The 27,412-nt window shown below is 35.6% G+C and overlaps 2 protein-coding genes across 2 annotated transcripts; both read right to left on the bottom strand.

Moving 5' to 3' along the window:
• Positions 1-17,704: 17,704 nt before the first annotated feature.
• Positions 17,705-19,764, bottom strand: LOC137400079 (uncharacterized). The gene is made up of 2 exons (XM_068086389.1): positions 19,596-19,764; positions 17,705-19,237 (listed from the first exon to the last, which is right to left on the bottom strand). The coding sequence occupies exons 1-2, from the start codon at positions 19,690-19,692 to the stop codon at positions 18,009-18,011; spliced, it is 1,326 nt and encodes a 441-aa protein (XP_067942490.1). The 5' UTR covers positions 19,693-19,764; the 3' UTR covers positions 17,705-18,008.
• Positions 19,765-24,473: 4,709 nt separating this feature from the next.
• LOC137400069 (uncharacterized) lies at positions 24,474-26,619 on the bottom strand. The gene is made up of 2 exons (XM_068086379.1): positions 26,434-26,619; positions 24,474-26,063 (listed from the first exon to the last, which is right to left on the bottom strand). The coding sequence occupies exons 1-2, from the start codon at positions 26,528-26,530 to the stop codon at positions 24,835-24,837; spliced, it is 1,326 nt and encodes a 441-aa protein (XP_067942480.1). The 5' UTR covers positions 26,531-26,619; the 3' UTR covers positions 24,474-24,834.
• Positions 26,620-27,412: the final 793 nt, after the last annotated feature.

Below are 27,412 nucleotides of genomic sequence, written 5' to 3'. Positions count from 1 at the left end.
ACATGTTCATTTAGACACGGCGCAAGGAGCCATATACTGGGTTTCTATGCTTCAAACGGGTTCGGACTTGACCTCTTCCTATGAATTCACATCCCACTGTTCTAACGATTCTGATTTGTACTCTATCGATCCTTTCAAAACTAGCGTTGTACTCCTCAAAACAGAACTTATTAAAGTAGACTCACTTTCGGGTCACAGTCACTTTTCAATTCACGCTTCATAGGTTTGTTGCACTAACTCAGCCAGGATACCTGATCAGAATTTTCTTTTTGTTTTCCTTATCGCTCTCTCTATGTTACAAAACAGCAACAGAATTTACTACTTCCTTTACAGTTATTACTTCAAAGGTCGCATGTACAACAGTCGCTTTTAGTAAATAACGTTTTTATGCTAGAAGAGTTAAGTCTAGGAAAAGGTCGGCACCTGGGCAGTGGGTTCTCTACAATCGGTTGGTTCAGTTATTTAATGAATAAGGTAAAAAATTATATAAAAAGGTAATTATCTCATCATTGTCGTTTTTTAGGTCTCATTGCTGTGATAAACCTTGTCAAGGGTTTTAAATAACGTTCAGTAAATGAATCATAATAAATTTATTAAATTTAAAATGATTTCATTATGAGCAGTTTTATGCAGTTATAAAATTGATTTCCACTTGGACAGAATAATTTTTAAATATAATCTTGGAGGTCAGAGAGCAGCAAGCATAACAATAACACTGCAGAGTAAAGTAACGTCAACACCTTGTAATTCACCACCAACACTGCTCGATGTCTTTTAACATTTGAATGTAATGCTGAGTTCATGCCCAGACATCAAATGACAGCTTTCTATTTCTTATCTTACGATTGTCTACTTGTATGTATTTGTTTAAAACATAGATTAAACAAAAATTATGCCACAGACTTGAACAAAGACCGATTGCGCAGTCACTGTTGTTTGTATAAGTTATTGTTTACTGATAACAAAGCATTAAATATTGAGCAGTTATGCATGCTTGGTAGAAGAATTAATTTATTTATGTAGGTTTATTATACCAGAAACTTCCTTAGCAACTGCCATCAAAGGAGTTGCTGATTTGATAAAAGAAGGAATGGTTGATTATGAAGAAGTATTATATGGAGTAGACGTGAAAGGATTAGTTGTAGTAACATTCAGCCAAAGCTACTCTGCCAGCCTGTGCTTTAAGATATCGAGGTTTAGTGATAGGGCACAGCATTGATGTTTTACTAACCAGAAGCTACTCTGCTAGCCTGTGCTTTAAGATATAAGGTTTAGTGATAGGGTACAGCATCAATGTTTTACTAACCAGAGAAGTTGATTATGGAACGCTGTTGTTTTGCCTTAATGCTTCTTTTCACAATTTTTTTTAATATAAACTTATTGTGACTTTTGATGGATGAAGTGACTCATTCAAAGCTCATTTCTCAAGTGGTTACAAAAATAATCACCATGGCGATGCAATCATTTTAGTTGTTTTTTATTGTTTTCCAAAATATAACCCTTATTAAACGCAAACCGAACCAGCCAATATCATGAGTGAGGCAAAAACACTCAAATACAAGCACAAACAGGCTGAAATGACTGTCAATACCATCAATGGTCTGTATTGCACATGCTAATCACTAAAAGATAATAATTTGGGTGTTTGGGTGGGTATCAACATAGGCATGAGTAGGCCTATCTGACAACTCCAGAGTTGAGTCTTGTACCCTTGCGTTCTTTAAAAATAAAGGGATAAAGACTTTTAATTACAGTTGAATCATTAGAGTAAGTAGGCCTATATCTTAGATATAGGTAGTTATACACTGTATTTACACTGGTCAATGCAGCTTAGAGCAAATCAGACCATGAGACATAAAAACAGATATAGTACAGTGAAGTAAATTAGGGCATCGAAAGATAAAGCTATTTGTGTATCACGCTGTTCTGCAGTGTAACTTGGCAAGATGTTTGTGTCTAGTATGAAGTATTGTGGTTTTGGAGAAGTAAGAATGTAATAAATGGTCAGGCGCCTTGGAGGTATGAGTTGAGTATTTTAAACAGCAAATATCTAAAAACACATTTCTCTTCTCAGTATTTAAACGTTAGTCTACACTTTGGTTGTTCGGCAGTCAACAAAATCACATGCTGAACTTTTATTTTATTAATATGCTGCAAAGACTTTAGGTGTCTATAATACCTCTGCAATTAATAGTTCAACTGTAAAAGTTAGTGAAAGTATGAAACTTGAAAAAAAGGCTATAATTCAGTAGAGGCTGCAGACATATTCATTCAATGTTGTTAATACAAACTTCTTGCCATTATTTTGATAAGCCTGAACCAGAAACGGCACAGTGGAATTAATGAAATCAAACCTTGGTAATCTTAAATCAAAAAGTCATTCCTGCAAACTGTCTAAAATTTACAGACAACAACCCAAATGTAGGCAATGCGGAAGTGCAACTGCGTACTCAAGTTTTGGTACAGATGTAATGTTACCTGGTAAGCAGATTATCAAAGTGATCAGAAACCACTGAAGACAACAGAAACACTGTACAGCTCTGGTTGGAAGGATTACTTCTAAGTAGTTTGATCAAGATATAACATCAGGTTATGAATTTATATAGTCGATAATTAGCTTATCAACATAGTAAAAATGCACTTTTAGTACTAGGTCTCACACAATATAACACCAAATAATTGTACTGTGTTGATACTGGAATCTGTTAAGAATTTTCCAGGACTTTTTTTGTTGCATTCACATATTTAGGCAAAGTTAGAACTACTGAGCCATATAAAATCCAGAAAAAAAAAACAATGGGAAACCCGCCACGTTACACTTGGTGTACAATATGTTTTACATGTAATTAGGAATATTGCAAGTAAAATAAATGGCTGAATAAAGCATGGTTCCTAAATCGATTGCAAGAATCCGGCAGTAACTTGCACAGCATAACGCTTGCAACGCCAGGCTGCATCGCTAAACATAATCACATAAAATCTTCGCTCTCCATGCCGTTTCGATAATGGTGACCTTCACCGGTACAGTGCATGATGGGAAAATTTTGCCTGCGGCTTTTCGCGAAAGTTGAATAGAGCTAAACTCTCGCGTTGACCGCCGTCAACAACTGGCGGTATCCGGCGTATAAATTCAAATTTCACCGCAATAGCCTGCGGTGCTGTCGCCGGCGCTTTTGTGGCGTGTATGGGAACCAGGCTTAAAATGTGAGCAAGAGTACAGTAACTAAAGTAACAATTCTTACTGTGTTGATGTGTAGTTCAAGTACCAAAAATGAGTCTACAAACATCCGTGCTTGGGCTGAAAGAAATGACATGCAATCTTTATTTGCTTTCCGCAACTTGGCATTCCCCAGTCATTGAGGTTTGCTTGCCATCAGACTCAAGCATGTTCATCCAAAATCACAGAGCCACTGTTTGTGTAACAATGGTTTTGAAAACACGCACAGTTTGTGGTTGCAGTAGGCTATACAGACATCATATTCAATCTTCCAGAGATTGTCCAACAGCCAACTGACAATTCTATAAACAAAAAGCACTTTTAGCAACATATCAAAAGTAAAATTTATAACTAATCTAGATGCACATTGAAAAGATAAACTTTCAACAATGCATGGTTGACATTCCAGATGTACTCGATGATGCTGTATTTTACATGGACAATTTGTTAGTATACAGTAGGCCTACTTTTATTAAAAATAAACATGTCAACAGTATACACAAGCTGCTGATTGGATATGATTTCAGACCATAAAAGGTGTTAAACTAGTTTCTTAAGAAACATCCATAAGAGACAAGGTTTGCCCACAGGCCCAAGTTGTATATCATACATTTTGGAGTTGTCTGACTCTATATGTACCAGAAAGCTGTGCAATTTCTGGAGCACACAAAACAACTAGTTAGCTTCTCTCCTAAGGTTCCTCAGCTAACTAAATCACTAACATTGTTTCTCAGTTAATAATATAGATACGATATCGATGTGTTCCAAACTATGGAAGTTGTCGACAGAACTTTCCAAAGCTCCCTAACTCAGATATATGATGCGTAGAAAATAAAGAAATATTTGCTCAAGGAATAGTATGGCCTGCTCTGTGTCTGAGATGTGCACTACCAAACATACAGACGGAATGATTTAAATCAACGCTAAATCTCTGTAACTCTTACAAGGAGATTTTAGAGACAACAACATTGAACACTGAAATACCCATTTGCTGTTACACACTTAACTAATAAACGAAACAAAATGACTGATTTTCCTTTCCAACAAACACTGTTGTGAGAAATGCTACTTCAAATATATCTACAACTATGCCTTTTTCTGCCATTAAGCACTGCTTATTCAATTTCAAAACCGAACAGCAAGCGAACACAACTTTATGACAGGTGATATACTTTGCTTATTGTAGATAGTGTGACTATCTCCCTAATTTTAAACCATATCTCAAACCACCTTTTCGTATTGCAAAAAGGATGGAACTGGTCCTCATTATCTATCTACAATTTATAATCAAAAGGCAGTGATACTGGTAAATGAAAGAAGTGGCAAATAAAATCCATTTACACAAATTATCCAGGCAGATACAAGTGTAAAGAAAGAACACTATGTAATGGCATCGACAATATTGCACAAAGTATTCGAGAGATCAAACCTGCAGAATTGGCGAGCTACACCCTCTTGAAAATCATGAGCTTCTCAAATCACAAGTTCTTTTAAACATACAGTGGCAGTTGTTGCTACAGTTAAATTATACTGTAAGACTCAAAGATACATTTTTATCACAGGCTACTACTCCAGAAATTCCATATATCTGGTCGCCTCTCAGGCATTATAAGCAACATTGGCAATAGTTTACTGAAATCCATACTTACCAGACATGCGATACCAAAACCTGTCAGGTCAAATGATAGGCGTTCTTACGCTAGCCAAGACTACAAGAGGTTTGTTAGAGAATACTGCTTTAATACAATGTAGCATAGCCTGCTTTCCATAATACCTTGAAGCTGATAGAAAGGCCAAAAAGTGCATCCAAAAGATGAAAAGTCACTTCAAGAAAGTTGAAGATCCAATAATAGTTTACTTGTCTATGACAACACCCTGATTTACAGTGGTTACTCTATGACAAGATTCTGATGTACAGTGGTAGCTTTATGAGAACACACTGATGCACAGTGGTTAGTCTATGACAACACGCTGATGTACAGTGGTTACTCTATGACAACACGCTGATATACAGCGGTTACTCTATGATAACACGCTGATGTACAGCAGTTACTCTATGACAAGACACGGATGTACAGTGGTAGTTTTATGACAAGACACTGATGTACAGTGGTAGTTTTGTGACAACACACTGATATACAGTTGTTACTCTATGACAGCACGCTGATATGCACTGGTTACTCTATTACAACATGCTGATGTACAGTTGTTATTCTATGACAACATGCTGATGTACAGTGGTTACTCTACTGCAACACGCTGATGTACAGTGGTTACTTTATGATAACACGCTGATTTACAGCGGTAACTCTATGACAACACGCTGATGTACAGTGGTTACTCCATTGCCACACGCTGATGTAAGTGGTTACTCTATGATAACACGCTGATTTACAGCAGTAACTCTATGACAACACGCTGATGTACAGTGGTTACTCTATGATAACACAGTGATGTACAGCGGTTACTCTATGACAAAATGCTAAGGTACAGTGGTTACTCTATGACAACACACGGATGTACAGTGGTAGCTTTATGACAAGACACTGATGTACAGTGGTAACTTTATGACAACACGCTGATATACAGCGGCTACTCTATGACAGCACACTGATATACAACGGTTACTTGATGATAACACACTGATATACAACGGTTACTCTATGATAACATGCAGATGTACAGTGGTAGCTTGATGACAACAAGCTGACATACAGTGGTTACTCTATGAAAACATGCTGATGTACTGTAACAGTGGTTACTCTATGACAACACACTGATATACAACGGTTACTCTATAACAACACGCTGATATACAACGGTTACTCTATGACCACAAGCTGATATACAGTTGTTACTCTATGACAACATGCTGATGTACAGTGTTCACTCTATGACATCATGCTGATGTATGGTGGTTACTCTCTAACAACGATGCTAATAAATAAACTAATCTAACACTCTCATTTCCTAAATGCCTGACCGTGACGTAAGAGAAAAAAGACTACAGAGATAAAATGAGCTAGGCAAATTTTATTCGCTACCATACAAAAGAATTTCCTAAACTTTATACACAATTCAGCCTATTCATACGACTGTCGAAGGCCTTTTCGAAGACCAGATCAGAATGCAAGTGATGCAAACCCTAGAATTACATCCATAAACAGAAGGTAATTTTCTACCCTACCATGCATAACCTCAAGTTCACAATGAACAGTAAGTCCACATTAGCTGATGAAACAGTATCTTTAAAATTGGCATATGATACATTAATCGCTGTACCTAACACTTGATGAAAATAGAACAAAGCTGATTTTCCATTATTTGTACAACACAAGGTGTAGCTTTATGCGAAAACTGTTGTCTAGTTTGGTAACACTCTATGATGTGTCTGATTATGCGTACAGCTTTTTTAAGCATGCTAACATTTTATTTGGAGTAACTATATGATTAAGACATTAAACTCCTTGTTCAGTAAAAACATTATCCTATGAATAAATATGTTACAATTACAATATAAATTTACCTGTTGTAATTCAAAAAATGATGGTTTTAACAGACTAATAAATATTTTTGTTATGAGGATGCTCAGAATTGGAAAAAAAGCAAGAACCGATACTTATATTTATGTTCTTTTACAAAGTATGATTTAATGTCTTACCAATTGCTGCCAAATGTTTGGATCGCATTATTTTTATAAGTTTAATGACGATAGTTAAATCATCAGTAGTAAGCTGAATCCTTTGTCTGTAAACATTACTTTTATCTAACCATAACATGACTGATGTATAGTCTAGTAGAGTTATTACTGAGTGACTTTGTCGCTGATAAGGATAAGTAAAAGCTATGCTCTAATTTCACAGGCACAGTTGGTAGCATTTTTTTCAATGTTCTGAAGAGCCCTGTTAGTTTTTTGGCTAGCAGAACTTATGTTCTTGAAATCTAATCAAAAGTTCAAATAAACACATTGTGCCAGAATGGATGCGGATTATTACATCAGTATTATTACCAAAGAGCAGAGGCATGCGCAAGCTCTGTATTAAATTTAATACTCAAACTGCCATAAGTACACATAAGTTACACATAAGTAATAATTAGGCTCAGTGTGTTTGGTTACACTGCCAAATGTGGCTGATTAACTTAATGAATTAGCTAAATGTGGTCAGATAGGCAAAACAAAAACTGGTTATCTAATTCAAAACTGTTGTGTCACTGTTTTGCATGCAATATCTAGCACAGATCTATTCCATCTCTTCACTCTGTTAAACAAATAGCCTTATTTTAATATTACGAAGCTTACAGCAACATACCAGTATTGCCAGTATTGAATATACTTAAAGTAGTTATATGCTATTTGCAAGATCAAATGAACTGCCAAGAAAAGGGAAACTAAACACTTCTAATATCATGTTGCACTACTTGACAAGTTCACCATCTTTCATCCATTGGTATTGCTCTTTTGTGTTTCCGGTTTTCCATTTGACATTCGGAGTCGCCGCTTGGCTGTCATAGTTTAACGCTTCACAGGCTAAATCTACATAATCAGATGAAATATCCAAATATTCAAAAAGTTTGACGACTGTCGCTCGTTTGTTTTCTGCCAGACCATCATACTTGAGTGGTTTAATATTGATTCCATTCTGTTGAGCCTGCTGTATAGTAGTCAACTTGGCACACCATCTAAAGCAGCCCCATTCAATCATCATCCTTGGTCTTACTCTAGCAATGACCTTCATACAGAAGTCATGGTTGAAACCATTAGTATTTAACGCCAAATTGGATATTTGCGACCACCAGTTAACATCTGAAGGATCTCGGTACATCAGTTGTTCAGCGAGATAACGCAGATCCACATGATTCCCATAAACTTGCTGAAACGAACTAAGTATAGGGAGAACATCTTGATAGGCCAAAACAAACTTATGCTGAGGAAAGCACTTTACAATATGGTATATCATGTGTTCATCGAGATGTAATGTTTTCCATAGGACTGAACAGCTTGGAGGTGTTTGTCGTAGATACATTGTTATTGTGGCTATCAATATACGTCTGTATTCTTCTGTTTTAGAAAAGCTTTCTGCGCAGCTAAAACCATGATCACTATGTACAACACTGTAAACCAAAGCTTGTGGTGCAGAAAACGCAACCCATCCCGGTATAGAGTTAAATGCCTGCACCCAGGCTGTGGAGCCGCATCTGGTTGTATGGAAGAGCCAAACTACTTTTCGATCTTCCACATCGATCTTGTCTACCAATTTATAGAATGATTGAATTGGTAGAACAATCAATCTGGTACAATGCTTTATTTGAGCCAACCATACGAAAGGATGCTTTTTTGAATCAAGTATGTCAGAATCAACCTCTGTGAATGTTGCTTTCTTTGAAGTGGCTGACAGAAGATGCACTCTATTTTTTAAAACAATATCGGCGGGCGCAAACCTTTCATGAACAGTGAAAAAACATTGCGGATTTGCTTGAAAACTAAAGGGATTGATCCACACCACTCTCTGCACATGAGCCGGAGCTGCAGCTTCTTTACCACTCATTGCAGATTCTATCTTTGCAGAAGTTCCTAAAATAAATTTGTAAACTACATAAATATGTACCTGAACTGATGACTAAGTGCTAGGAGTAAACATAGATTAGAAAGGCTTTAACCTTGAAACCTCATTTGAAACACTATTTGCTATGAAAAGTTTTATTGTTATAGAGTGCAATAATATTTTTGCAAAACAAGTTTTGACTATATGGTATGTTTATTTGCTTTCATAACAACAAATTCAATCTGTTGCAGTTTCAAAACATCAGCAACACACCTTTTGCATGACATACACACTTTACAATCATTTTCTATAAAAACCTGGAAAGGCACTAAGTACAGTAGTTATAACTGTTTAGACTCACCAAAATATATTTAAACTTATCAGTAAGCACCCAAATGAGTTTCACAATCCTCACCCAGAGATGGTGAACATACTTCAGCAGTACTTTAGGCAAGGCTAAAAGGAATAAAGGCAGCATGCTTGCTAGGTACTAAAGAGAGCAGAATGACCTTATCGGCTACTAGCCACTTTACTTGGTGAATGAATAATCTTCTATGTTGACTTTAAGTAGCCAGTGTGAAGCTTACGTATATCTTAACTTTATGACCTTTGACCTGTCTTGGGTGCAGTATAAGAATCATTAACTATTCAGCAGCCTGTGAGATAACTCTGCTTGTTCTTAACCCAGACTGAACGAATTGTGGCCGGCAGCCAAGCATATATTGAGGATACAATGTAATGACCAAATGATGACTGATTTATTTTATGGCCAATTAAACCAACTAGCAATCAATTCAATGTTTAGTACAATACCGTTTTGTGGATGTAATTATGTAAAACTCGTGAAGCTTTTAGCCAGTTAGGCCTACTTACTAAAAATCAGTGTTACTTTGGCCTATGGTTCCTCATTCGACAATTTATTTCTTTGCTGCTCACCTTAAGCATGCTGACAAAAAATTAAGCTCTTCCTCATTACAAATCCGCTACCCTAATCAGAAGACAGTGCTACAGATGAGTGAAAGGAGTCGCAGTTAAAGTCCCTTTACACAAGTTATCCAGGTGTACACAAGTGTAGAGAACAAGCTCCTTAATCTGTCAAATGCCGTAGACAATATTGCACAAAGTATTTGAGTGGTAAATTTTAAATCTGACTGCATGTATGAACCTGTATTTAACGACCGATGGTCAATCAGAAAAAGAAGGCAAGCTTACAACAATCGGGTACACAATGGTAGAAATATAAGTATGTGTCATGACCTTGACCGAGTACAAAAACGTAATACTGCAAATACCCAACCAAGTGGCAGGCTTGAGGGATGCTTTTATTTCATAATACTATTTATAAACAATGGTAAAATATGCAGAATCAGTCGCTACATCCTCCAGAAAATTGTGAGCCGCTCAAACCACCAAATCTTTTAGACAGCCAGTGGCAGTTGTTGCCACAGTTCAATAGAACTGTAAGATTCAAGAATACATTCTTGTCATGCACTACTTGTTAAAACGTGAATTCAGTGCACTGTGTTGTTGCTGCTTGCATATATTCTGAACAACTGACTGACTAGCATAACATAAGGCATAACGTAACGTCATGAAGGCAACTCAGACAGTAAGGCCTAACTCATAGGTCAATAAGTACAGGCAAAGGATAAACAGGACAAGGACATAAAAGGACAAATGAAATCACATGTCATTACAAGTTATTATAACAACACTACTACTCCAGATATTCTATATATCTGGTTGTCTCTCAAGTATAATAAGCAACGGTGTTATTAGCTTACTGAAATCCATAATAACCAGACATATGAGACAGGAAACTGTCACATCAATGATAGACATTGTTATTTTGTATACAAGTTGTTGTATAGTCACATTTTGTCTAGTGTAACTATTCAGTTAAGACATGTCAAGCTGCTTGTTTAGCAAAAATATTGCCCCATAAAAAATAAAATTATAATTACAATATAAATAAACCTTTTGCAAGTCAATGAAATAATGGCTTCGAAAAGCCAATGGAAATTGTTGAGATGATATCGTACAATATTAAAGGAGAAAAACAGGAATAGATTTTGCATTTATGATCTTTTACAAAAAATGATTCAATGTCTAACGAATTGCTGCTAATTTTTTGGTTCACATAGTCTTTACATGTTTAATGATGATATATATAGTTTAATCATCCTAATAAGCTGAATCTCTTTTCTATTCACACTATTTGTAGCTACCGATAACACGACAGATGTATAGTATATTATAGCAGAGTTACTACTGAGTGACTCTGTTGCTGGTAAGGGTAAGCAAAAGCTATGGTCTCATCTCACAGTCACATCTAGTAGCAATTTCTATAAATTGGAACATCTCTCGTTTTTTTGACTAACACAAACCTCTTTTCTTGAAAGCAACCCAACAGTTTGAATAGAAGAGTTTTGTCAAAATGGATGCAAAATATTATATTTGAATTAAAATAGCACTGCAAAGACATGTGCAAGTTTTGTATTCAATCTAATATCCAAACTGCCAAAGAAACACACCAGTTGAAACTGAGCTCAATGTGACCAATTACAGCACCAAACATGGTTGATTAATTTAATTGATTGGCTAAAAGTGGTTATATACATAAGGGAAAGTTACGTATCTACTTCCAAACTGCTGTGCCATAGCCATTTTCTTATGTCATTCTGTTACCTTAAAAAGTTAATGAAAGAAAATCTAATTAAACATCATGAAGTCTATATACAGAAACATCAATAACAGTATTAAAGACACTGAAAGTACATGTACTTATATGCTATTTGCAAGATCAAATGAACTGCCAAGAGGAGGGAAACTGAATTCTTCCAATATCATGTTGCACCGCTTGACAAGTTCACCATCCTTCATCCATTGGTATTGCTCGTTTGTCTTTCCGGTTTTCCACTCGACATTCGGAGCCGCCGCTTGGCTGTCATAGTTTAGTGCTTCGCAGGCTAAATCTACATAATCAGATGAGATGTCCAAATATTCAAAAAGTTTGATGACTGTTGCTCGTTTGTTCTCTGCGAGACCATCATACTTGAGTGGTTTAATATTGATTCCATTCTGTTGAGCCTGCTGTATTGTAGTCAACTTGGCACACCATCTAAAGCAGTTCCATTCAATGAGATTCTTTGGTCTTACTCTAGCAATGACCCTCATACAAAAGTCATGGTTGAAACCATTAGTATTTGACCCCAAATTGGATATTTGAGACCACCATTTAACATCTGAAGGATCTCGGTACATCAGTTTTTCGGCAAGATACCGCAGCTCGGTATAATTTCCAAAAGCTCGCTGGAACGAACTAAGTATAGGGAGAACATCTCGATACGCTACAAGAAGCTTATGCCGAGGAAAACGCCTTACGAGATGGTGTATCATATGTTCGTCAAGATGGAATGCTTTCCACAAGACTGAACAACCTGGAGGTGTTTGTCGTAGATACATTGTTATTGTGGCTATCAATATACGTTTGTATTCTTCTGTTTTAGAAAAGCTTTCCGCGCAACTAAAACCATGGTCACCAAAAACAACACTAAACCGCAAAGCTTGTGGTGCAGAAAATGCAACCCATTCCGGTATAGAGTTGAAAGCTTGCACCCAGGCTGTTGAGCCGCATCTAGTTGTATGGAAAAGCCAAACTACTTTTCGATCTTCCACATCGATCTTGTCTACCAATTTATAGAAGGATTGAACTGGTAGAACAATCAATCTGGTACAACGCTTGATTTGAGCAAACCATACAAAAGGATGCCTTTTTGAATCAAGTATGTCAGAGTCAACTTCTGTAAATGTTGCTGTCTTTGAAGTGACTGACAGAAGATGCACCCTGTTATCCAAAACAATATTGGCTGGCGCAAACCTTTCATGAACAGTGAAAAAACATTGCGGATTTCCTTGATTAATAGTAGGATTGATCCACACCACTCTCTGCACATGAGCAGGAGCTGCAGGTTCTTTACCACTCATTGCAGATTCTATCTTTGCAGAAGTTCCTAAAATAAATTTGTAAACCACATAAAAATGTACCTGAACTGATAAAAATGTGCTAGGAGTTAGATTAGTAAGGCTTTTAATCTTAAAACCATGTTTGAAGGCAATATTTGCTATGAAATATTTGCTATGAGAGGTTTGGCTGTTACAGAACGCTATGATAAAATAGCAAAACAATGTTCTATGATATGATATGCTTATTTGCTGTTTGCTGCCATAACAACAAATTCTGCTTGTCACTGTTTCAAAACATCAGCAATTCACCTTTTGCATGACATACACACTTTAGAACTACTTTTTTTATAAAACCTAAGAAAGCACTACGTACAGTAGTTATAACTGTTTAGACTCACCAAAACATGTTTAAACTTACCATTAAGCACCCAAATAAGTTTCACAATCCTCACCCAAAGATGGTGAACATACGTCATCAATATTTGAGGCAAGGCTAGAAGGAATAAAGGCAGCATGCTTGCTTTAGGTACTGAAGAGTGCAGAATGAATTTATTGCCTACTACCTTGATATCCACTACTAGCCACTTGGTCAACAAACGATCTTCTATGTTGACAGGTAAAGAGTCTAAAGCTTGCCGGTTTGTTAATCTTATGACCTTTGACCCACTTTGAGTCCTAGTTAAAGAATCATTAACTATTCAGCAGACGCTTTAGTTGATCAATAAAAAGTCTTATATTTTGACCTGGTATGGGGCTCATTTTAAGGTTATGAATTTTCACATATCATGAGTTCAGTGTAATGGTTATTAACTATTCAAAGGCCTATTTACTAAATGCCAGTTGCTTGTTTTTGAATAAAGCAGCAACTTCACAGTATATACATTTGTGCAACAAATATATGCCTTGTAGCCTCAACGAATGTATTTTTATGCAGCATTTTAACCGTAGATCAAATTTTGTCAATTTTAATCTGGAAACATCCTGGCAGTCAGATCAGCTCAAACGTCAAAGGCAATCAGAAATGATATAAAAATATCGATTATTTTTTGTAAATGGTAAATAGATTTGGTGTAAGTGCAACTTTAAAACCAGTGTCCTCCGCGTAACTAGCATCTAGCAGAAAATTTGTCTCTTGCTAAATAATAACTGTAAACATTTGTATACTTTTAAAACAATTGTAGACGTATGCTGCACATTGACTCTCTCACTCATAGAATCATTTACCTGCAAAAGAAATGATTTTATCTGTTGGTATGGTCATTTTATTTGTATGGTCATTTCAGCAATAAAGCACACATATGTGGTGGTCAAACCAGTTTCCTGTTGTTTAAACTAAAGCTGTTTTACAGACCTTCGGTTTTATTGTTGCTGACCTCGTCATTTTTGTGGTTCCTCATACTGTCATTACCCCGGGGTTGCCCATACTGTCATTGGACTGGAGTATGGTTCCAAGTCTGGTGGGGGGACCAATTGAAGAGTAACAACTGAATAAATATCTTTGTTTTGCCTTATATATATACATATATATATACTCATGCTACAGACAGTACTGTTTCGGCTATTGAAGCCTCATCAGTGCAGCTCAGAGCTTACGCAAAGGACACAAATCCCATTACCAATGAGAGTTGACTTCCTGCCATGAAACAACTTGGTTGCCTCACAGACTTTAAGAAAGTCAATGTGCTGGCACCAGAGAGCTCAAATCACAAAAGTGATGAGCTTTGCACAAAGGCTAATAGTGCCGCACCTCTCACAGAGTGCTCAACCAAACCGAAGTGAGGGAGCACATACTCATGCTACAGACAGTACTGTTTCGGCTATTGAAGCCTCATCAGTGCAGCTCAGAGCTTAGGCAAGGGACGCAAATCTCATTACCAATGAGAGTTGACTTCCTGCCATGAAACAACTAGGTTGCCTCACAGACTTTAAGAAAGTCAATGTGCTGACACCAGAGTGCTCAAATCACAAAAGTGATGAGCTTTGCACAAAGGCTAATAGTGCCGCACCTATATATGTACTTACCATAGTACATATATATATATATACATATATATATATAGAGTAATGTCACGATTCTCTCGCATAATGCTCTATTACTAGAAGTAAGAGCTAAAATATAAAAGAAGTAAGAGATGACTAAAAATGAGTTTTTGTTACTAATAGTTTCATGTACAGAGTACAATCATCAGACAACAACTCATGCTAAAATGACTACCCTATTGCCAACGTTAGGGCTCACATTCAAAACTGCATCATTAAAAGATTAAAATATCAGGGTACAAGCCTGTAGCTTACATATGAGATAGAGAGCTTCTAAAAGTTATTGTCCACAAACAAAGTTTACCAAAAAGTAAATTAAAATGATATACAGTGAGTGTTTATGTAATACTGTCAGCTAAAAGAAATTTTCTATCATGTCTGCAGGTTGATATTATTTCCTGTTGTTTATTCAGACTACTCTTTTCAGGGTGCATAATAATGTAATATTTTTCAAGCAGGCACAAGTTGCACAAATTAGAAGTGTTGTTGTATGCAGCAGATTGCTTGACAATGCTCCATTTAATGTCATACTCAGTGTGATCTTTTAGCTACCATATATGTTTGCTAAGGCTGGTTTTATTTCTCTTGTTGGTGTCATTAAATGTTGCTCTGTGGTTAGAGTAGCGAGCCTTAAACGTTGTTTCGAAAAGTCCAATATATATAACATACATATATATATATATATATATATATATATATATATATATATATATATATATATATATATATATATCTTTTTCCTGCACTCACCCTAGTCAGTCTGGCTTAGCTAGCCATTAAAGAAAATGATATGTTTTTACAAACTTTCTTTAACATTTTATACCCTGTTGTATTTATCAAGTATTTTCAACAAAATGCTAGAAAGAAAGCAAAAGGTATGTGTATTTTATTTTTTCTGCCTTTTGTTTACAAAGTAGTGGTTATTGAACTGTGCTTAGCCATGAATGCTTTCACATGTATCAAATGCTTAATTGATGTAATTTGCTAGAAGAATGCCTGTGTAATGTCTCGGCTTGACCACTTAGTATAACCAATTACTCGTTACATAATATTGCTGTTTTGCTGTTTATAATTAGTACTTACCATAGTAACTTTATGTTTTTAGACTTCACGGTGTTGGTGCTGATGTTTGTCAATGTAATAAAGGAATAAAGAAATGTCCAGTAACTGCATCATCATCAGTAAAGTTCCACGCCAAAAGTTTTAGCAATTTTTGAAAGTTCAAACAAAATTGCTATAATAACCATCTGAATCAAACTTTAGGTTCAGTTTGGAATGAAAAAAGCAGTTTTTTAGCAGTGTAAAGTAGTTACACAGAGACCGTAAGTTCTTTAATTACAGCTATCAAAAAGTTTTTCAACTATAGAAAAAGTATTTGCGCAATATTGCCATTGCTTGCTGCAGAATAGAATGCGGATATCTTCCATAACTTTGTGTTTACTTCTCTAGTGAAGCTCTGGCGTTGGTTTTTTACCATAAAAGACATAAAATATACATCCAAGGTAGCCCCAGGTTTGAAACCAATACTCAAAACTGTTCAAATACTAACAGTTGCAATACTTTTACTATGTGTTTGAATACTTAAGACCAATACCCAATACTAAAATACAAGAGCTATGTTACATAAGACAGCTCTTGCATTGACATCTCCCTATGATCATAGCGCAACAATGGAGTGCATTTGGTTATCACTAACCTCTTCGATGCTTGTAGTTTACAACTCTACTTACGATAAAGATCTCGTAATAAAAGTTTGTAACAAGTAGTTTACAAATTTATTTGCACCAATACCATCTGCATTGAAAAAACACTTTTTGTCTTCTGACTCTATTTTATCGAAAGTGTACACAATGTTGCGCAATAACTAAGTAAGGTGAGATTAGTTTTAAGTAAATAAATACGTGCATAGATAATAATAACTATGCACGTATATTATAATACCTTATAATTATAACTAACTAATTACAACCTTATATTATAATACCTTATTATATAACTAAACCATTTGCCCTTCAAGGAAATTAATAGCTAATAAATGCTGTTGAAATGACATTGTACAGAATTGAAAGAGAGTTGAAAGATTAGATGCTAGAATAATCAGGGTATCTAAGAAAATGATTTACTGTCCTACAAGTCGCTAGTAAGAGTCTGGGGTATAAATTCTTAGAAGTAAAAATAAGTTAAGCTTTATAAAATCTGGTTTACACTGTATCGCCATATCTCAACGTCGATGCCACAATACTTTGATGATTGTCAATGATCAGAATAGTCATACTATTACAAACCCATCCACGTTTGCATCAGCAAATACTCCATAACATAGTTTTCTCATTTTTCTTTTTAACTTATAGCGAAAAAACTCTATTGTTTTTGTGAACTTTAATCAAATTCTTGTTCTGCAGCAACTATCATGAATGGAAATAAAAATATTACGCTATTCGCGATCGTGATTTGCTATTGCAGAAAGGGGTCGCATTGTACAGGCCGTCGTCGATGTTCAGTCAAATATTGGGAAAGTTTAACCCCTGCATACTTTCTCGACATATTCGCGCTGCTTCATCGATGTCATCGGTTTATGGTTGACATAGTCGACAATGAACGTCAAAAGGAAAACGTCTACAAACGGTGATGCAGTGTGAACCAGCCTTTAGTAAGCTGAAACCTTTTTCTATTTGCCCTATTTTCCAATAACCATAGAGCGAATGATGTATAGTATAGTAGAGTTACTACTGGGTGACTGTGCTGTTGATAAGGATAAGTAAAAGCTATGCTCTAATCTCACAGCCATAGTAATCTTCTATTTTTAAAGCTCACAACATCTCTGCTGGGTTTTTAGATAGCGCAACCTTTTTTCTTGAAAAAAATTCAACAGTTCGAATTAAAAATTTTGTCAAAATGGAAACAGAATATCATATTTGAATTAAAATAGCATTGCAGAGACATATGCAAGTTCTGTATTCAATCTGATATTCAAAATGCCAGAGAAACGCATCAGTTGAAATTGAGCTCAATGTGACTAATTACAGTACCAAACATGGTTGATTAATTTAATTGGTTGACTAAAAGTGGTTATATACATCAGCAAAAGCTACACATCTACTTCCAAACTGCTGTGCCATAGCCATTTTCTTATGTCATTCTGTTACCTTAAAATGTTAATGAAAGAAAATCTAATTCAACCTCATGAAGTCTATATACAGAAACATCATTAACAGTATTAAAGACACTGAAAGTACATGTAGTTATATGCTATTTTCAAGATCAAATGAACTGCCAAGAAGAGGGAAACTAAACTCCTCTAATATCATGTTGCACCGCTTGACAAGTTCACCGTCTTTCATCCATTGGTATTGCTCTTTTGTGTTTCCGGTTTTCCACTCAACATTCGGAGCCGCCGCTTGGCTGTCATAGTTTAATGCTTCGCAGGCTAAATCTGCATAATCAGATGAGATTTCCAAATATTCAAAAAGTTTGACGACTGTCGCTTGTTTGTTTTCTGCGAGACCATCATACTTGAGTGGTTTAATATTGATTCCATTCTGTTGAGCTTGCTGTATTGTAGTCAACTTAGCACACCATGTAAAGCAAGACCATTCAATCATCGTCCTTGGTCTTACCCTAGCAATGACCTTCATACAGAAGTCATGGTTGAAACCGTTGGTAAATGTGCCCAAATTGGATATATGAGACCACCATTTAACATCTGAAGGATCTCGGTACATCAGTTGTTCAGCGATGTAACGCAGATTTACAAACTTCCCAAAAGCTCGCTGAAAAGAACTAACTACAGGGAGGACATCTCGATATGCTACAAGAAGCTTATGCTGAGGAAAACGCCTTACGAGATGGCCTATCATGTGCTCATCAAGATGAACTGCTTTCCATAGGACTGACCCACCTGGAGGTGTTTGTCGTAGATACATTGTTATTATAGCTATTAATATACGTCTGTACTCTTCTGTTTTAGAAAAGCTTTCTGCGCAGCTATAACCATGGTCACCATGTACAACACTGTAATGCAAAGCTTGTGGTGCGGAAAAGGCAACCCATCCCGGTATAGAGTTAAATGCCTGCACCCAGGCTGTGGAGCCGCATCTGGTTGTATGGAAAAGCCAAACTACTTTTCGATCTTCTACATCGATCTTGTCTACCATCTTATAGAATGATTGAACTGGTAGAACAATCAATCTGGTACAACATTTTACTTGAGCTGACCATATAAAAGGATGTTTTCTTGAATCGAGTATGTCAGAGTCAACCTCTGTAAATGTTGCTGTCTTTGAAGTGACTGACAGAAGATGCACCTTATTATCCAAAACAATATCGGCGGACGCAAACCTTTCATGAACAGTGAAAAAACTTTCTGGATCTGCATGGCTACTAGTAGGATTGATCCATACCACTCTTTGCACATGAGCCGGAGCCGCAGCTTCTTTACCACTCATTGCAGATTCTATCTTTGCAGAAGTTCCTAAATAAATTCGTAAACTACATAAATGTGTACCTGAACTGATAACTAAGTGCTAGGAGTATACATAGATTAGTAAGGCTTTTAATCTTGAAACTTTTTTGAAGGCAATATTTGCTATGAGAGGTTTGACTGTTACAGAATACTATGATAATTTAGCAAAACAATTTTTTATTATATGATATGTTTATTTGCTGTTTGCTGCCATAACAACAAACTCCATCTGTTGCAGTTTCAGAGCATCAGCAACACACCTTTTGAATGACAAACACACTTTACAACTACTTTTTATAAAACCTAAAAAGGCACTAAGTACAGTAGTTATAACTGTTTAGACTCCCCAAAATATGTTTAAACTTACCATTAAGCACCCAAATGAGTTTCACGATCCTCACCCAGAGATGGTGAACATACTTCAGCAGTATTTGAGGCAAGGCTAGAAGGAATAAAGGCAGCATGCTTGTTAGCTACTGAAGAGTGCAGAATGACCTTATCGGCTACTAGCTTTGATATCCACTACTAGCCACTTAACTTGGTCAACAAACGATTTTCTATGTTGACAAGTAACTAGTCTGAAGCTTGCCGGTTTGTTAATCTTATGACCTTTGACCCACTTTGAGTCCTTGAATCATTAACCATTCAGCAGCCGCTTTAGTTGAGCAATAAAAAGTCTTATATTTTGACCTGGTATGAGGCTTATTTCAAGGTTATGACCTTTCATGTATCATGAGTGCAGTGTAATGGTTATTAACTATTTAAAAGCCTGTTAACTAAATTCCAGTTTTTTTCTTGAATAAAGCTGCACAAACCACAACTGGCTGCAAGGCATATACATGTACATGTATTTCTTGCACAAACATATGCCTTGCAGCCTTAAAGATGTGATTGCATCAAATTTCAGTTGATTTAACAGGAAGTATTGATTTTTTTCTATCAGTTGATATCTTGTTGGTTGTTTTAGGAGATCTCATTGTCAAGATATTTGATGATTAAAATCGACAAAAATTGATCGCAGTGAAAAGGCTCAAAGAAAAAAGATGTGCCCCGACTTGCCCAAAATGATGTCTATTAATAGTGAAACAATCTGTCTCTATCTCTCGTATTGACATCAGCTATTGTGATAAAAGTCTAGTTCTACGCGGCTCTATTGGTATATATTTTATTTTGTATTTGCTCATGATTGCTAAGATAAAATTTTAAATCTAGCTACAGATACATTATTATAAATGTCTCAAACGCCTCAAATAAGGGAAATTAAAAATTTCTCATAGTAGTTTCCTCTAAATGCTGTTTAAACATTTAAGTATCGACTACGATTCTGCCGGTTCACAGTAATTAAGTCGTTGAGTTAACTTATTTCGTCACGGCCTTTGTATCAGCAGAGTTCTCAGTTGCTACCCACACCGAAAACTAGTTACTAGATAAAATAATCAAGTCACATATTTGAAAAGAATGTGTTGAAATATATGGCAAAACCAACAGCATCTCTAACAAAGTCATGTATAGTCAACATTATCTAGTTATTATTAGCATCAATTTGTAAAAAAAATTACTGGTCACATTTGATGAGTTGATTCAAAAACTAAACAGTTGGTTTTATGAGCCGACCGAAATAGTGAACGCAAGACGTCAATTTCTTTGAAATCAATCGACTCATCAATTGTGGCAAAGAGTTAACTAAGCGATCCTTGCATCTGGTTGGCAGTTTGCGGTGTAGACTCACCTGTTTTCACTTGGTAGTGTGGAGCATAGAACTTTTTGAGCTCTTATTATTTGGTCCGTTGGAATTAAGTCGAGCTATGCAAAAGTACCTGTCAATACAGCTCTGATTACACTTCATAAACCCATCTATTAGACAAGATTTGAGCACAGGTGGCAATGGGGCTATAATGTATTCAATATGTTCTGCAAATCATGTTTTGCGTTATCTTCAACAATATTATTTTATTATATAATTTTTACAATCAAAACTTTTTTCGTATTGACAAATTTTTTACTAAAAGCATTCATATAAGTTGTGGCCACTCACATAGTTTCAGCTCTATAATAAGACAAATTAATGTACTGCAGCAAACTCAAACAAAACATATCATGGTTTGTGCGGCACACATTCATGTCTCTTTTTTCTGTGTATGGCAGTTTCCACACTGCCACAACTGCTCCACTGATGACACCACATAAACATCCGGCGATTAATAAAACAAATGTAATAAATACACATCATTCATAGATACGCCGTTTTAACATGTATCTGCTGAAAGCTTTCAATTTGGGTGTAAGATAGACTGAGTGTGTAAAACTATAAAATGAAAGAATGTTTAATAAAGGCATAAGTGCACCAAGCCAACAATTCGAAGCTTTGTTTCTGGGAGTTAAATATGACTATGAGCATTGATTAGTCGATTTTCCTCACTTTCCACAAGTGAGAAGTGAACATAAATTCTAATAATAAATCTAATTCACCAGCTAAAACTGCCAAAGGAGATTTGAAGCAAATATTATAGCTAAATGAAACGATACAAAAGTTATGAAACGATGATTGGTGATAGCAAAAAGTTATAATTTTATTAATTAGTAAATGTATTCATGAGTACTTAAATTATTACCTTTAGTATATTTCACACTTGTTCATCAATCTAAGCCAGTATATTGCTAGATGCTATAGAGTATAGACTAATTAGGAAGCTGTTAATGTAACAATCAACACCGGTCATTTTATAGCAAGAAATAACTATGCATCCGTTGCACGCACACTCGCAAAAGATGTTACAATATAGTCTCAAACAGGGAAATATAATCTGAATGTAAACACAACAGTATATATAAAGGAAACTCAAAGTTAATGATAAATTTACCTCCATTCTCCTATCTTTCTCTGCAGCATAATACTGCTGACACCTGTCAGCTCTTACCATACGCTGACTGCCCCAAACTTTAAACACCTGATGCTTAAAAAACTGTGAGTTACATTTACAGGAGCTGGAAGCATTGTTACAATTCTGTTGTTTGTCAATAAAGCGTGTGGTCCGTGTCGATGCAGTAATTCAGTAGATTAATGATGTCAATTAAGTCAGTAAATATTGAGGACTGTGCCTGATCTAGTAATTGAGTAAAATCCCTAAATTTGAAATCACAGACAACGCGTTATACAAGAGATAACATTTATTATGGCCTACAAAAAAATTTCGTGCTAATGATTGGCTAAAGAAGAGATCTTATAATTATCGCTCGTGGACTCTTTTCAGATGTATCACTAGTTACGTTACTAATGAAGCACCAGCTGGCATGTGAGCTTTTTAAAAGATGACTTCATTCAAATGCATATATCTCTGGACAGGGTTGGTCTCCAAAGACAAAAATGACATCAAATTGTAGCTGTTGTTTTAGCCTTTTATTGGACTTAATTTCATTTGATCGACTTTTTTGACGCAACCACATCTTTAACAAGTATGTTTTTGTTAAGTAACAAAAGATGCTTAATACATAAACAGCTGAACTAACTACCTAAACAATATTTAGTGCAATATTCTTCTGCAATTATAATAGATTCATAAAACTATAAACAAGTAATGGCCATGTTCTAACAAGTTGTATTGTTTTGACCTAATAGTCCATTTCACTTTTTAAAGACAAACTCGCTCCAAATTTTTGTACATTTTATCAGAAAGTATCGGTGTTTTCTATTATTTGCGATTGTTTTTGATGTTCGAAGTGGTCTGACTGCCAGGAGGTTTCAAGATTAAAATCGATATAACTTGATCACGGTAAAAAGGTCTAGAGAAAGCGAAAGTGTGATTATGACATCTATAATTGCAAAAAGACCGACAAAATAAAGATGTGTATTGCAACAACCAGTGTAAACTATTGCAACGGTAAAAGCCAATGACGTAATTTTGCATGTATTTTTCTTTTGAGCATTTTAACCACAGATCAAGGTTTGTTGCTTTTAATCTAGAGCAATCCTGACAGTCAGATACCTCAAACATCAAAGACAATCACAAATGATAGAAAAATATCGATACTTTTTAGTGAAATGTAAAAAAATTGGTGTAAGTTCAATTTTAAAACTGCTGTCATTCGTGTAACTAATAGAAACAACAAAAAGTTGTCTTTTGCTAAATGATAACCGTTTGAAGAAAACTTTAAGTTCAGTTTGGAATATAAAAAAACAATTTTTTAGCAGTGTAAAGTAGTTACACAGAGACCGTAAATTCTTTAATTACAGCTATCAGAAGGTTTTTCAACTATAGAAAACGCATTTGCGCAATTATGCCATTGCTTGCTTCAGAATAGAATGTGGATATATTCCATAACTTTGTGTTTACTTCTCTAGTAAAGCTCTGGCGTTGTTGGTTTATTATAAAAGACATAAAATGTACATCCAAGGTAACACCAGGCTTGAAACCAATACTAAAAACCGTCCAAATACTAACAACTGCAATATTTTCATTATGTGTTCAAATACTTAAGAATATAGAATACTCCAGCTGACAATATCCAATACTCGATGCTAAAATACAAGAGCTATGTTACATAATACAGCTCTGGCATTTACACCTCACTATGATCATGGCGAAACAATGGAGTGCATTTGGTTATCACTAGCTTCTCAGATGCTTGTAGTTTACAACTGTACTCGTGACAAAGATTTCCTAAAAATGTTTGTAACAAATAGTTTACAAATTTATTTGTATCGATACAACCTGCATTGAAAAACCACTTTTTCTTTTTTGACTTTAGTTTATTCAAAGGGTACACAATGTTGCGCAATAACGGAGTGAAGTGAGATCACTTGAAAGTAAATACATGTGAGTACCGCCTAGATATGCACCTCATAGTTAATATAAATAAACCAATTGCGATTCAAGGAAGTTATAGGTTAATAAATATCGGTGAGATGATATTATACAGGATCGAAAGAGAAGAGGAAGATTAGATGTTATAACAATCATGGTCTTTTACAAAATATGATTTACTGTCCTACAAACTGTTGCTAAGAGTCTGGGGTACAAATTCTTTCCAAGTAAAGTGACGATAGGTTAAGCTTTATTAGTAAGCTTACTTAGTAAGTATTAATGCTGTGTGACTGTGCAGCTGTCCTAAAACTGATGATCTAATCTAAAAGCCATTCTTATCATCGCTTTTTTAAAGCTCACAACATGTCTGCCGGTCTTTTGACTAGCAGAATCTCCTTTCTTATAAACAACACAACAGTTCAAATATAAACATTTAGTTCAAATAGATGCAGAATATTCTATTTGAAATAAATTGCAGTTCAGAGACATGTACAAGTTCTGTATTCAATCTAATATTCAAACTGCTAGAGAAACGCATCAGTAAAAATTGAGCTCAATGTGACCAATTACGGTGCCAAATTTGGCTGATTAACATAATTGATTGGCTAAAAGTGGTTAGATACATAAGCAAAAGCTTCATATGTACTTCCAAACTGCTGTTTCATTGTTTTGCATGCAATGTCTAGCACAACTCTATTCCATCTCTTCACTCTGTCAATCAAATAGCCATAATGATAAAAAACTAATTTAAGATTATGAAGTATACAGAAGCATCATAAACAGTATTAAAGACACAGAAAGTAGCTATATACTATTTGCAAGATCAAATGAACTGCCAAGAAGAGGGAAACTAAACTCCTCTAATATCATGTTGCACCGCTTGACGAGTTCTCCATCTTTCATCCATTGGTATTGCTCTTTTGTGTTTCCGGTTTTCCATTTGACATTCGGAGCCGCTGCTTGGCTGTCATAGTTTAATGCTTCGCAGGCTAAATCTACATAATCAGATGAGATATCCAAATATTCAAAAAGTTTGACGACTGTTGCTCGTTTGTTTTCTGCCAGACCATCATACTTGAGTGGTTTAATATTAATTCCACTCTCTTGAGCCTGCTTTATAGTAGTCAACTTGGCACACCATGTAAAAACGGACCATTCGATAACAGTCCTTGGTTTTACCCTAGCAATGACCTTCATACGAAAGTCATGGTTGAAACCGTTGGTAAATGTGCCCAAATTGGACATATGAGACCACCATTTAACATCTGAAGGAGCTCGATACCTAAGTTGTTCAGCGCGATAACGCAGATTTACAAACTTCCCAAAAGCTCGCTGAAAAGAACTAACTACAGGGAGAACATCTCGATATGCTACAAGAAGCTTATGCTGAGGAAAACGCCTTACGAGATGGTATATCATGTGCTCATCAAGATGAATTGCTTTCCATAGGACTGACCAACCTGGAGGTGTTTGTCGTAGATACATTGTTATTATAGCTATTAATATACGTCTGTACTCTTCTGTTTTAGAAAAGCTTTCGGCGCTGTTATAACCATGGTCACCATGTACAACACTGTAAACCAAAGCTTGTGGTGCAGAAAAGGCAACCCATCCCGGTATAGAGTTAAATGCTTGCACCCAGGCTGTGGACCTGCATCTGGTTGTATGGAAAAGCCAAACTACTTTTCGATCTTCTACATCGATCTTGTCTACCAACTTATAGAATGATTGAACTGGTAGAACAATCAATCTGGTACAACATTTTACTTGAGCTGACCATATAAAAGGATGTTTTTTTGAATCGAGTATGTCAGAGTCAACTTCTGTGAATGTTGCTGTCTTTGAAGTGACTGATAGAAGATGCACCTTATTATCCAAAACAATATCGGCGGGTGCAAACCTTTCATGAACAGTGAAAAAACTTTCCGGAACTGCAAGGCTACTAGTAGGATTGATCCATACCACTCTCTGCACATGAGCCGGAGCTGCAGCTTCTTTACCACTCATTGCAGATTCTATCTTTGCAGAAGTTCCTAAATAAATTCGTAAACTACATAAAAATGTACCTGAACTGATGACAAAGTGCTAGGAGTTTAATATTAATATTATTAATACATTAGTAAGGCTTTTAATCTTGAAACTTTTTTGAAGGCAATATTTGCTATGAGAGGTTTGATTGTTACAGAATACTATGATAATTTAGCAAAACAATTTTTTATTATATATGTTTATTTGCTGTTTGCTGCCATAACAACAAACTCCATCTGTTGCAGTTTCAGAGCATCACCATTACACCTTTTGCATGACATACACACTTTACAACTACTTTTTTATAAAACCTAAGAAAGCACTAAGTACAATAGTTATAACTGTTTAAACTCACCAGAATATGTTTAAACTTACCAGTAAGTACCCAAATGAGTTTCACAATCCTCACCCAGAGATGGTGAAAATACTTCAGCAGTATTTGAGGCAAGGCTAGAAGAAATAAAGGCAGCATGCTTGCTAGCTACTGAAGAGTGCAGAATGACCTTATCGTCTACTAACCTTGATATCCACTACTAGCCACGTTACTTGGTCAACAAACGATCTTCTATGTTGACAAGTAACGAGTCTAAAGCTTGCCGGTATGTTAATCTTATGACCTTTGACCCATTTTGAGTCCAAAAGAATTGTTAACTATTCAGCAGTCGCTTTAGTTGGTAAATAAAAAGTCTTAAGTCATTAACTATTTAAACAGGCTATGGGCCGAGCAGGCAAAAGAGCTCTAACAATGATGTTCCGTTGGCACCTCTTTCAGTGGCAATTTCTGTAGTGATTTAGACTAATTTCGGTATGGAAAATTCAAAATGGAAGAGTTGCCGCAGCTGCCATTCCCACTGCTATGAAAAATTTGATAAAAATGATGTTTTAGGATTTATCTCCCCTGTAAATAAGATTCTTTCCATAAAAGCATCAGATTTGCAACTTTTTATCATAATCATTTTGCTGTGATTTAGGATGTCATTGGTGAAGTAAAAATTCATCTTCTATCTATTTTCGAATATTCCATATCTTACGATTGTTACACCCACATGTAAACTATACACATTGACATACGTATATGTACATGTGTGTATAATTATATGGTTTAATAGCTTTATCTTATAAAATTTTTTTCAAAACACTATAATTATGTTTCATAAACTGACACAGATGAAACATAGAAAATAGTAAGATACAAGATATGTGCATTCATGGTTTGAGCTTTGACATGACTTGTGTAGACCACATACATGGCTCTCAAGAAATTAATTTATTAAACATTGACTAAGCACACAGGTCAAACACTTAGTCACTGTCTAGAAAGCTGGAAAAAAACCTTCTAAAGAGCCTGAAAGGT

The sequence above is a fragment of the Watersipora subatra genome, chromosome 7 (genome assembly GCF_963576615.1).
Source record: "Watersipora subatra chromosome 7, tzWatSuba1.1, whole genome shotgun sequence".
In the NCBI taxonomy this organism is placed as follows: domain Eukaryota; kingdom Metazoa; phylum Bryozoa; class Gymnolaemata; order Cheilostomatida; family Watersiporidae; genus Watersipora; species Watersipora subatra.
This window is presented reverse-complemented; position numbering and strand designations above follow the sequence as displayed.

Bases quoted from the DNA above. Each gene is read 5' to 3' on its own strand.
- LOC137400069 (XM_068086379.1), bottom strand. From the start codon at position 26,530: ATGCTGCCTTTATTTCTTCTAGCCTTGCCTCAAATACTGCTGAAGTAT. The intron at 26,064-26,433 runs GTAAGTTTAAAC...GAATTTATTTAG, and splicing joins ACTCATTTGGGTACTTACTG to GAACTTCTGCAAAGATAGAA.
- LOC137400079 (XM_068086389.1), bottom strand. From the start codon at position 19,692: ATGCTGCCTTTATTCCTTCTAGCCTTGCCTCAAATACTGCTGAAGTAT. The intron at 19,238-19,595 runs GTAAGTTTAAAC...GAATTTATTTAG, and splicing joins ACTCATTTGGGTGCTTAATG to GAACTTCTGCAAAGATAGAA.